Source organism: Eleutherodactylus coqui, chromosome 11, assembly GCF_035609145.1.
Source record: "Eleutherodactylus coqui strain aEleCoq1 chromosome 11, aEleCoq1.hap1, whole genome shotgun sequence".
Classification (NCBI taxonomy): Eukaryota; Metazoa; Chordata; class Amphibia; order Anura; family Eleutherodactylidae; genus Eleutherodactylus; species Eleutherodactylus coqui.
The window spans coordinates 20,451,668-20,463,978 of record NC_089847.1 but is presented as its reverse complement, the minus strand read 5'-3'; the positions used below and the strand labels follow the sequence as shown (position 1 = coordinate 20,463,978).

Sequence of the window (12,311 nt, the reverse complement as noted above, 5' to 3'; positions counted from 1 at the left end):
GTGGCTGTAATCGGCAGTGGAACGCAGACAGCAGAAGAACATCCACGGTGCACCATGGGAGAAGACCCGCGGTGCACTGTGGGAGAAGACCCACGGCAGCCATCTTGGACAAAAGATTTTTTAAAAGTTGCAGAACGTGGATTCAGGTAAGGGAATTTTTTTTTTTAAATAACACATGGCAGCGGTTTTCCTTTACAGGTACTGGGGGACTGGGCAAAAAAAAAAATTTTAGATTTCGGCGCGGGACAACCCCTTTAATCATCGTCTGGTGTAAACAGGTAATCGTTGTTTTTCAACGCCTAACCAGTAACTTGTGTGGGGAGGGATGCGTTTGGTTGGCTTGCGCCTCCCACCAAATGCTAATTGTCTCCCACCTTTTTTTGAAAATTTTGCCCTTCCACTTAGCACTCATTGGTTCCCAAAAACACATGAATACAAACGAGTGATCCTGGACTGAGCAGTCCCTGCTGGTCTTTGAAAGGACATTCACATACCTCTGATAGCAAATGGACCAAGGTTCAAACAAAGAAAAGTCATTGCAGGTGAGAAGAGCGAGACGCCACAACACCGACTGTTCAGTCGAACCATTGAATGACCACAGAAGCGAGTGTTCACTCAAAGACCGCTCACATGACATTGGCTGTTGAATCCACAATCAATGTGCGTTTAGGAGAAGCCAAAATTTTAAATGCATGTCCACCAAAAAGCCTCACGACATTTAACTAGTCGGCAAACAATATTACATCCCGTGTAAACGCTCCCAAGGACTTATTCAGCGATTGGTGAAATTGAACAACAATTCAGTCATTCATAGGCTTTAGAGACTGCTTCGAGCAACTATTCAGACTATGGTTGTCCCTTGTAAAGCCACCCTTAGGTTGAGGTCTTCTTGTCTGTGCCTCTCACATCATTGTTCCTTCTTTTGCAGGTGGCTGATTTGCTTCTCACATCCTTTTGCCAGTGTGTCATGGCAGCCTCCAGCGTCAATCCTCCTGACAGGTAGTAAAACCTACTATTGGAAGATATGTCTAAAGCTGGCAATAGACAGATGTCTTGTAGTGAAAAGTTTGACCCAATTTAAAAACCCCAGTGCCCCTACTGGCACAGAGGGGTTCTGCAGGAAAGAGGAAGGATCCAATAAGGAGTCTACTTCTATATTACACACTTACATGTTTGCTCCACCCTATTATACTTTGTGTTTTACTTTAAATTGTATCCGGTCTGGACAATCCTCTGTGAAATATACACATCAGTGTCTTAAATCCCTCTCCTGTACTAAGAGTTCTCTACAAAGTATCGTTACAGGTTGCTCTGCTCATAGAGAATTGCCTGGACTGGATACGATATTATCAAGTTCTCAGCTGTGAGGGTTCCTTCACACTGGCGAAAAAAATCTGGCGATTGTTCTCACGCTGCGAGAGAGTGAAAACGCTTGATTATGAAACCAATGAATTTCAGTGTTTTCACTCTTGCGATGCTGCGTGGGAAACAAAATCGCAGAATCTCCTATCTTTTTGCAATATCGCCAATTGTTTCCAATGGGGCTGGCAGCAGCATTGGCCCCATTGAAAGCAATGGGAGAAGATTGCGTTCCCCTGCTGCGGCTAGGACAGCTGCAGAAGGGGATTCCTTGATGAGAAACACCTGGATGCTGTCACATAAAGGGGTTTAACTTTGTTCTCAGTGGGGCCGGAAGCAGCAGCGCCAGCCTATTGAAACATAGGGAGAAGATTGTGATCTGCTGCCACTGCTGTGACAACTGTGGCGTCAGGGAATTCTTTTATTGCAGCAGGGAGTCCCCTCATCACTGAACACTGACAGCAGCGGCAGGGTGTTCAGTGATGAGGGGACTCCCCTGTAACAGCAGCAGCAGAAGATCGCGTTCTTCTCCCTATGTTTTCAGTGGTGCTGACGCTGCTGCCGCGAGCCCCATTGAGCACAAGGTTAAACAAGGTATCACTCTCGCCAGTGTGCAGGAGCCCTGAGACACATGATTTTAAGCCTCTGGATGTAAACTTAGAAGGTTTCCATTCACTGACGGCAAGCGGATATTGAAATTGTAAAGAAACCTTCAAAGTATATTAGAAAGTAGCAAAAATTATATTTGTATTCTAAATTGATTGTGCAGTTTTTGTAATTAAAGCCAATCTCTTTTATTTCTGTGGCTGCACAGGATTAGAAAAGCATGTCTGCTGTCTTCCCGAAACCGCTTAACATCTGTCCATGGCTGTGTCTGCTATTGACACTCGTCTCCATTGAAGTGAATGAGTCTGAGCTGTAGTACCAGACATAGCCACAGACAGATGTGTCGCTGTTTTGAGAATAAACTTCCCATGGTTTTCTAAGACTATAAGCTTTTGTCTGCAGACAAGGATCGTGGCCCTCCTTATATGTGAAGATGCTGTGTGGTCATCCCAGGGCTCTCTTTGCTGTGCTGAGCAGGACGCTGCAGCTGTTGTGCGAACAGGTATGTCTTCCAGATACAATGGAATGGACTGTATGTGTTTACATTATATACACGTGCCTCTGACATGACTTATAGAGTCTAGCCCGTACAGTTGGTTTTGATAGATAATATTGGGATATAATTCTTCCTCCTTTTATGCACCCCTGAATTCTAGGCCGGACTCCTGAAAGATCCGCATGTGGTCGGACTCGCTGTTTTCTTTGTTCACCTCCATGAGTGTCGGGCAACACTTACAACCCTAAACATAGAGGAGAATGCACTAAAGAAGTTCTGGGAACTGGTACTGAGTCCCCGATGCTTGAAGTCTGTCTCTGTAATTCTTAGGTGAGTGCTTTATGCAGTCCTCCATAATCTTCACTTAGACTTCATAGAGAGTGCATCACTTAAAAGGGTTGTCCCACTTCTAGATATTGATGACTTATCCCCAGTATAGGTCATCGGTAGCACATTAGTGGAGTCCACCACCTGTTCCTTCAGGCCGGTGTTTTTGTGTACAAAGCTATTTTGCTGCAGGAAGCAGATGGCTCCATACTGTGTGCAGTGGCCCAAGTTGGTATTGCAGGCTGAATCCCAATGGCTTCAATAGGAGTCATCCTACAGTACCAACCCAGGACTGCTGTGTAATGTAAGGAGCTATCTGCCTCCTGCAGCAAAACAGCTCAGTACATAGACCATGGCTCTGGGGGAGCAGGTGATAATTTGTTTCCGTTTTTATATCTGTTTTTCTCCTCCAAAAACGGAGCAGAGACACAGAAACCCTGAACAGACCCCCAACGCGGGTGTGATAGCAGCCTAAAGGGGTTCTCTGGTTTTCATGCTATATATAAATATATATTATACAAATTGCTAAAAAGATAGCATCGCTGAGCATCATAGTACTTAGGTCCCACAGCATTGCTATGAAGAATTAAAAAATTGGTCTTCAACATTTGGTGGCTGTAAGACTCCAGCACCAGTAATCTTGGCGACCACTACTGGGCTGATATCATCGGTTTATTCTGTAGGGCAATGTTCTGCACCCTCCAGCTCTCAGGCTATTGTGCAACTACAACTCTTAGCGTTGATTTGGTCTTGTAGTTTCACGACTCCTGCAGACCACTAATTTTACAAGGTCGTCTTTTCCAGGATTTGCACAGCAGCCGCTTCCTATGCTTGCTGTAGGTTCTCTCTGCTTTCCCCAGGGACTTCACCAGATTGCATCCCTCCCTTATTCATGCATAAGGTAATTTTTATTTTTATGTTGAGGTTTGTTTGAGTAAGAAGTACATTTCCATTACTTGTGACTAAAACTCGTATGTGACTTTACCTGCTAATTTCATTGTGTACACAATAAACATTCATGCAAAGAATCACATCCGCAGATTACAATTCATGTGAGTAACCAAGGCATAGATAACATACTGGCAGAGCTATTGCTGCCAGTACTAGTGAAAACCATCACAGCGCTGTGCCAGGCAGTATAGGCATCTACACAATGGCTACAGGACTGGAAAAGATCTGTCTTCATTCCGCTACCAAAGAAAGGCGACCCGCAGAATTGCTCCAACTACCGAATAAAAGCCCTCGTTCTGCATGCAAGCAAGATCCTTCTCAAAATTATACAGGAGAGACTGGGATCAGTAGTTGAAGTGGCACTCCCTGATACGCAGGCAGGATTCTGGCGAGGAAGTGGCACGCGTGACCATATTGCAAACCTGTGATGGACCATGGAAAAAGCTGGAGAATACCAGAAGAATATCTCCATGTGCTTCATCACTACAACAAGGCCTTTGACTGTATTGATGATGACAAGCTATGGCAGCCCCTACAAGAGCTGGGTGTATTGGCAGATCCAGTCAAGCTAATAAAATCACTTTATACCAATCAAGAAGCCCTGTGAGTACACAGTATGGGGACACAGATTGGTTTGGGATCGGCAAAGGCATCCGACAGGGCTGCATCCGCTCACCCTTCTTGTTTAACCTATATGCGAAAGTGATCATGCGGAAAATGGATCTAGATGAATTGGAAACCAGTGTGAAAATAGGTGGAAGAAACATCAACAATCTCCGTTACGCGGATGACACAACTCTGCTTGCAGAAATAGAAGCAGCTGATATGAAGATTAAAACTGAAAGTGAAAAATAGGCCTCTACCTGAATTTAAAGAAGACTAAAATTATGACAACTGCCAAAAATGGCCAAATTCAAATAAAAATCAACAATGAAGTCATAGAATGCGTGCATGACTTCATCTTCCTTGGCTCAAAAATTGACCAGGATCGAGAATCTATGCCAGAGATAAACGTAGGGTAGCATTATGGCGAAGCGCGATGCTAAACATGGACAAAATCTTGAAAAGTAGGGATATCGGTATAGCAACTATATGCAGGATAGTGCAAACCACCGTTTTTCCCATAGCCATGTATGGAAGTGAAAGCTGGACTGCAAAAAAAGGTGAGAGAAGGAGGATTGATGCATTGGAGCTGTGGTGCGGGCGAAAGCTGCTGTGTATACACTGGATGGCGAGAGTAACAAACAGAGAAATCCTAAATCATGTAAGACCCGATGTATCACTAGAAGACAAGACCGGGCTCAGACTCACGTATTTCGGCCATTTAATGCGAGCAGAGTTGCTAGAAAAATCTATAATGCTTGGACAGATTAGTGGCAAAAGAAGACCCGGCCGCCAAAGAGCACGATGGCTGATACTGTCAGAGCTGATACTGAGTTGGATATCACACAACTGAAAGAAGCAGTGCAAAACCAAAAACATGAAGGGAGATCGCTCTTAGGGTCGCCGAGGGTCGTGAATGACTAAATGGTAACAATTGTCTGCAGACAAAGACTTAAAGGGATTGCACGAAATCAGAAAAAAGCAGCTGATTTCTTCCACAACAGTGCCACACCAGTCTACTGGCTGGATCTGCTATTGCAGCTCAGCTCTCTTGAAATCATTGGATCTTATCTGGAATATGAGACATCCTGTGGACAGGTGCGGTGCTGTGTTTTTTGTTTTTTTTATATATATCAAAGCAATCATGATTTTTTACTAATTCTGCACAAACCCCTTTTAATCAGAGAGAATAGTCCCCTGTATCCATAACAGCAGGTGGTGATGGTGCCGCATAGAGAGCGTTCCTTCTATAGTTTTGTCTGCAGGCTGCTGCAATTATAAGGTTCCTTTTATATGGGACAATTAATCTTTGGAACGAGCTAACGAGAAAGAGAAGAATCCTCATGTGACACGGCACAGTCTTCATGTCCTCAAAAACGTAATAAACAAGAACTGAGTGACTTAGTGATTTGGGCCTCTCCAAGCAATCGTCAGAGCTGTTAGCCTCAAGACTCCAGGAGAAACATTTGCCACATCGCTCAGCAACAGTTTCTTACTTCCGAAAGAGAGAGCAAGATTTTATTAGATTCTTCTCAAGGAAAAGGATTACGTTTTTTTTGTCCCGATATTCCAGGCCTTCTCCATGAGTTAGGGATAAACCCGTACAGTGCAACAGAATGGCGATTGTTTCTTGATGGCTCCAAGCGTAGCTTAAAGTGTGTTCTCTTGCACAATGGTAACGTCTACAGTTGAGTTCCAGTTAGACACTCTGTGAATTTGCAAGAAGAGTACAATGATGTCAGGAGAGTAGCTGATCTACTGAAATATCATGAGCCCAACTGGATCATCTGTGTGGATCTGAAAATGGTTAAAGGGGTTGTCCGGCCATAAACATCAGGTCTCATTACTTCTGTTTGCCCAATACAATACACTTTGTAATATACATTGTGCATTGTAAATTAGGCAAACAGAAGTTATTCACTTACCTCTTGGCTGCCCCCCCCTGTGTTGCTCCTCGGTTGCCATGGTTCCTGGTTCCGACAAGTCTCTTCTCCTCTTCTTGTCGGGACGACCGGGGACGCGCCTCTCCAGCACAGCTCTGCGCATGTGCAGAAGTTCAGCCTGGGAAGCTCAGTTCTGCCTGAGGAGGCGTGGCTGCTGGCTCTTCAACTCCTAGGTAAGAATGAGAGGAGGGGCGGGCTCTCGTGGGGGGGGGGGGGGAGGATGGATGGATGAATGGATGGATGTGTGCAAGTGGCTGTCAGAGGTCCGGGGGGGGGGGGGGGGGAGGGGAGGGGGGGCAGCGGCAGTGATGTGTGTCTGTGCAATGTCTGGATGGATGGATGGATGGATGTGTGCAAGTGGCTGTCAGAGGTCCGGGGGGGTGGGGTGGGGGGAGGGGGGGCAGCGGCAGTGATGTGTGTCTGTGCAATGTCAGGATGGATGGATGGATGTGTGCAAGTGGCTGTCAGAGGTCCGGGGGGGGGGGGGGGGGAAGGGGGGGCAGCGGCAGTGATGTGTGTCTGTGCAATGTCAGGATGGATGGATGGATGTGTGCAAGTGGCTGTCACTTGCACACATCCATATCCCCCCCCCACCCCCCCCCCCCCCCCCCCCCCCCCCCCCCCCACCCCCCCCCCCGGACTTCTGACAGCCACTTGCACACATCCATCCATCCATCCTGACATTGCACAGACACACATCACTGCCGCTCGCTCCCCTCCCCTCCCCCCTCCTGACATGAGTGTATAACTCAGTCTCCCCTGGCCACACCCCCTCTGATTATAGTATGCAGCAGGGGCGGGGCCTGGGCGGGGAGAGACTGTAGAGCAGTTCAATAGAGGTGGGCGTGTCGTGGGCGGGGCTAGGACGTGAGCTGAGGAGAGCCATGAAATTTTGCCTGTTCATGTCTCTTACTACCATCGGGAGCGCGCACACAGAGGCGCCATCTTTGAAAGCTACAATGAACATCAGAGTCTAAGGTAAGAAACTGACATTGCAGCTGATCTGCCGGCCGGTTTGAGCCCTGTATGCTGTCTGTTACTATCCTTACTGAAAGGAAAGCAGCAGCATTATAAAAATTTTTACCCTGTGTGGCCGGACAACTCCTTTAACTTTCTTCTTGGGCAACAAAAAGGTTTTACCAAGTACCCGGGCTACATATGTATGTGGGATAGCAGAGCTTGAGGAAAACACTGGGGACAAAAGAAGTGGCCATACCGAGAAACTTTAGAAGTAGGTTCGGTTTGTTCACAATCTTTGCTTTTCCTATTGTCAGTCGAGACAGAATAATCCCCCCCCTTCCCGCTCCACATCAAGCTCGGCCTGATGAAGCAGTTTGTGAGAACATCGGATACATATGGCGATAGTTTCCAGTATATTGTTTCTGCACTTCCAGCTTTATCTTTGAGAAAATTAAAGCCAGAGTGTTCATCGGTCCTCAAATTTGTGTTCTTTTAGATTATGAGAAATGTCAAGAAGATTAATGGGAAGAAACAGGCAGCATAGATGACTTTTGTAGAAGTTACTAAAAGCTTTCTTGGTAACAAAAAAGCTAAGAATTATGAGCAACTTGTTGAAAAAATGTTAGTGGCCTTTGGTGAACTTGGATGCAACATGAGTGTTAGGCCTTAGTCAGACGGGCGTTTTTTCGCTGCGATTTGCGGATCGCATGACGGATGCGCATCCGCAAATCGCGTGACCGGTGCGCGCAAGTCGCCCGAAAATCTGCTCCTAGCCGTGTTTCATTAGAAACGGGCCGGAGCTGTCCAGCGCATTGCATTCAATGGAGACGGCAATAGAGCCGGCTCCATTTAAAGCAATGCGCTGCGGGCGAGCCCGGGATGAATTGTCGGGAAGGGCTTAAATATATAAGCCCTTCCCTGCAATTCATCCTAAAATGTGTAAAAATAAAAAATATATATGTACTCACCTTCTCCCGGCAGCCGGAGCTCCGCGCGGCCGTCCTGCAGTGGGTGTGAAGGGGGTGTGAGTCAGACCTGCCCCCTGATTGGCTCAGCGCTGAGCCAATCAGAGGCATGTCTCACTCACACCCATTCATGAATTCATGAATGGATGTGAGTCAGACCTGCCCCTGATTGGCTCAGCGCTGAGAGGCAGCAGTCACTCACCCATTCATGAATTCATGAATGGGTGTGTGAGTGAAACCTGCCTCTGATTGGTCAGGGCTGTGACCAATCAGAGGCAGATCATTCAGCAGGCGGGGATTTTAAAGCCCCGCCGGCTGAATAGTGCCGAGAAGCAGTTCAGGAGAACTGACAGCGGCCGCGGCTGGACTCCCGCTGCAGCGGAAAGGTGAGTATACAATTTTTTTTTTATTTTAACACATTTTAGGATGAATTGCCAGGAAGGGCTTATATATTTAACCCCTTCCCGACAATTCACCCCGTGCACGCCGGCAGCCCATTGCTTTCAATGGAGCGGCTGTATTGCCGGCTCCATTGAATTCAATGGGCAAACATCGTTCTTCTCTGCCACAGCTGTTACAGCTGTGGCAAAGAAGAATGATTTGTCTTCTATATGTTCTCAATGGGGTCGGCGCTGCTGCCGCCGGCCCCATTGAGCGCATATACAGAAGAGAACAGGAATCGCAGATCGCAGATAGGTGCGATCTGCGATTTTTTGTTCTATAATTTATCGGACGAGCGCATAAAAAGCGCTCATGTGTCCGATACCATTGCAAAGCAATGGTTTTATAAAATCGCCGGACGCATGCGCATGCGCAAATCGCGGCTAAAAACGCCCGTCTGACTAAGGCCTTAAGCTGCATTACCTTAACAGTCATCTTGATCAGTTCCCAGAAAGACTTGGGGATGTTAGTGATGAGCAGGGAGAACGCTTCCATCAGGACTTGCGTACAGTGGAGGAAAGATATCAAGGACGATGGGGTAAGAACATGATGGCAGACAACTGCTGGTCCATAAAACGCGATTGCCCTGAGCAAGTACATAAACGCAAAAAGCTATAAATGTAAATTCCTGCCAGACTAGAACTAGTGCCGACTGTAATGGCCTGTCAGAAAGTTGTTGTTCATTACCCTCCACGTTAGGTAAATAATAAATACATTTGCATCATATCAACTAAGGTCTTTATTTCCCAATGTACCATGTACTCAATTGTGTCGAAAATGCCTCAAAGTGAAATATTTAAATGCTAAATTGCAAAAAAACTAATGATTACAGTAAAAAACTAACTGCAGATTTGAAATCAGCATACTCCAATTATACTAAAACAAGTGTTCATATCAATGCAACAAAAAATTGGCTGTCCAGTGTAATCTGCCTTCCTCCCCAAGGAGAATCTGGTCCATCATATGCAACACTCAGTTACAGATACCTCCAGAATCCCCGTCACACTCCTTGTCCTGCAACTTTAGTCTTCCCTCTATCATTCATTCACTACATCTTCCCGTTGCCCTTCCCTTGTCAGTTGAAGACTGCTACAGTAATGGCCTACCTAGACAATCCAAGGAAGACCAACAATGCTAGGGTCACATCAGACCTGTCCAGCATTCTGCAGCGGATTGAATCCTACATGGTGGATCTCCTGGCCTGCCATATTCCTGGGGTGGACAAGTAGATAGCCGACATCTGCAATCAAGATCAGGAGGGTGAACTCTTCTAATCTTGAGAAGTAGGGAAGTCCTTTTTTATATTGATTCTACCGTAATCTTGGCTTGCGTTGGCCACTAGCAAAGGGGAGATGAAACTGTACTTTTTGCTTCTTTCCTTTTTCTCTCGGTTCTTCAGCTTTCATGAAGGTTGAGTTCTGTTCCTCCTTTTGGTCCCATGGATATCCGGTATCCTCTGCAAGGCATGGCTCATACCGTAGGTTACCTCCAGCCTACTGGTTGTCTTGAGACCTTGATCTCAAGAATCCGCTTGCACGCGTAATCCATCCGGCCTCCCCTTCCACTCTAAAGTCGTCCCATCTTCTTCCTTGTTCCGCTATATTGTTTTCCTTTCGGTCTCATTTGTTTTTTAGCAGGGCGTACCCGCTGAAGGCCAAGGGTGCCACCACTTTGGTAGATGCCATTCCATTAGAGTGATCGTTTCGGCCACCCTGGTAATAAGGACGCCTTCTAGGCTTTATGCATTCCTTCCTGGTCACGTGGGTCAGCAAGTGCCATTTTACTGATTGGACTTACCTTCTCTTTAACCCACCCATTGAGAACTGCTTTGGAATATCTCATGGTCTTTCTGTGTTTCCCAATGACACAGACGAGAAAACAGGATTTTTGTTACTTTCCTTCAAATCCTTTTCCCGTCCTTTTCATTGGAGGACACCGCACGTGTTTTCTGAATCCTACACTGTACCAGCCTTTTATTATTACGGTCTGTGTTATTTGATGTGTTAGGCTGGCCGAGAAGCTTGTTTGAGATTTTGCATTGCTAGATAAATCTTGCGTGATTATGAACCCTATTCTTTTGAATGGCGTCATATACATCAGCGATGTTTTCTCACTGTGTGTGGGCTGGGGGGGGGGGGGGAATCGCCACATATCCTACATCTTTGCGTTTCTCGGAATGTATCGCCCATTGATTTCAATGGGACCATTTAATGCATCGCATGGCTCTCACGTGCCGTGCGAAGTGCAAGCTAGTGTGACATGAGGTTTCCCACTTTCGTTCCTCTTATCACGTGTGAGGATCGGAATTTCATGGATGTGATGAGATGTTTGCCTGGAAATCGCTTGGCATCCGCGGGTAAATCGCACATTCACAAACGCAATATCGTGCCTGCCCGTTTTGTAGGTAGGCTTAATTTGGGTTTCTCCTGCTTATGTACAAACTGATTTGGTTCAGTGCCTGCAGGAAGGGCAGAGCTGGTGAAGGAGCTAGCACTTTTTTGTGCTTCGTGTCTGCCTCCTAGTGGCAGTAGCTATACCTGAAGTCTTGCTGTGTGTCCCAATGAACGAGACAAGAAATGTTACTTATTGTGTAATCCTATTTTCTGCTTGTCTGTCAAGGAAAGCGTGGGAGCATCTGTATAACTTGCCTTTTTTTCTTCTAAAGAATATCTTTTTGTCCCCTTCTCACAGCTACAACATCTCTTGCCCAGGCTGGTCTTGGAAAACAAAGAAGTGTTAATGGAGGATGAAGAGGATATCCCTGTACTTTGCTGCCCAGTCCTCTTTCCTTCTACAGGCTGGAAGGAAGCAGCAGTCGGCCTCTGGCGCAGCAGTCACATCCAGCAGCTGATAATGGCGGAGACTTTCCAGGTTTGTATTCAGTGACTAAAGGTGGATATACACAGGCCGATAATCTGCCTGTGGTAACGAGCACCAACTGATAATGAGCATGTTGGTTGGCGCTGTTTAGTAACATGTACATGGGCAGATTATAGCTAGTATGTGGAAAAACGGTCTTTACAATAATTATTTTGTCCCCATAAAGAATGTATTTGTCTGGAGTACATCACCCTGCTTATGCCCCATTTACACTGAAAGATCGCTCAAAAATCGCTTAAACGACAGTTTGAGTGACCGTTTTGAGCGATCATCTTTGCATAAACTCTCTTAAGTAGCTAATTAGAAACTTAAGAGTTAAATGAAGGTGGAACGGTATACCACTGACAGCTCCGAGAACAGCTGCTGCTTTGTATATGCAAACAGCTGCTTTGTTCTCGGCGCTTTCAGCTGGTGTCCTGCTGAGAAGTCAGAGCAGGATACTGGCTGAAAGAATGCCATCAGCGGTATCCTGCGTGCGGCGCTGATTAGAGTCATCACTGACTTTTAGCTTGCCAGAAATCAGTGATGAACGAATAGTGCAGGATGGCCGCGTGTTTAGACGCAACTGTTATTGCTCCAACGATGGCTTTTGAGTGAATTTTGAGCGATAATCGTTGTGTCTAAATGGGCCTTTATTGTGGGAGGTGTGCTGCTGGAGACCGAACTTATGTTATGCCTGCACAAAAGGCACGATCAGCAAACAAACGAGCGGTTACTTGTTTGTCGGCTGTTTGGGTGTCTATTCAATATTAAGGATTTTATAGATAAGAACGGCCTCTG

The 12,311-nt window shown here is 46.2% G+C and overlaps 1 protein-coding gene across 2 annotated transcripts in view; it reads left to right on the top strand.

Annotated features, from left to right (window-relative positions):
* FANCA (FA complementation group A) overlaps positions 1-12,311 on the top strand; it is a 58,897-nt gene that overhangs the window by 29,941 nt on the left and 16,645 nt on the right. For both annotated transcript variants that reach the window (XM_066583816.1, XM_066583817.1), the window contains exons 24-28: positions 929-999; positions 2,368-2,467; positions 2,622-2,791; positions 3,593-3,689; positions 11,343-11,522. In XM_066583816.1, the coding sequence (XP_066439913.1) occupies positions 929-999; positions 2,368-2,467; positions 2,622-2,791; positions 3,593-3,689; positions 11,343-11,522 (618 nt within the window). The remainder of the gene's footprint in view (positions 1-928; positions 1,000-2,367; positions 2,468-2,621; positions 2,792-3,592; positions 3,690-11,342; positions 11,523-12,311) is intronic.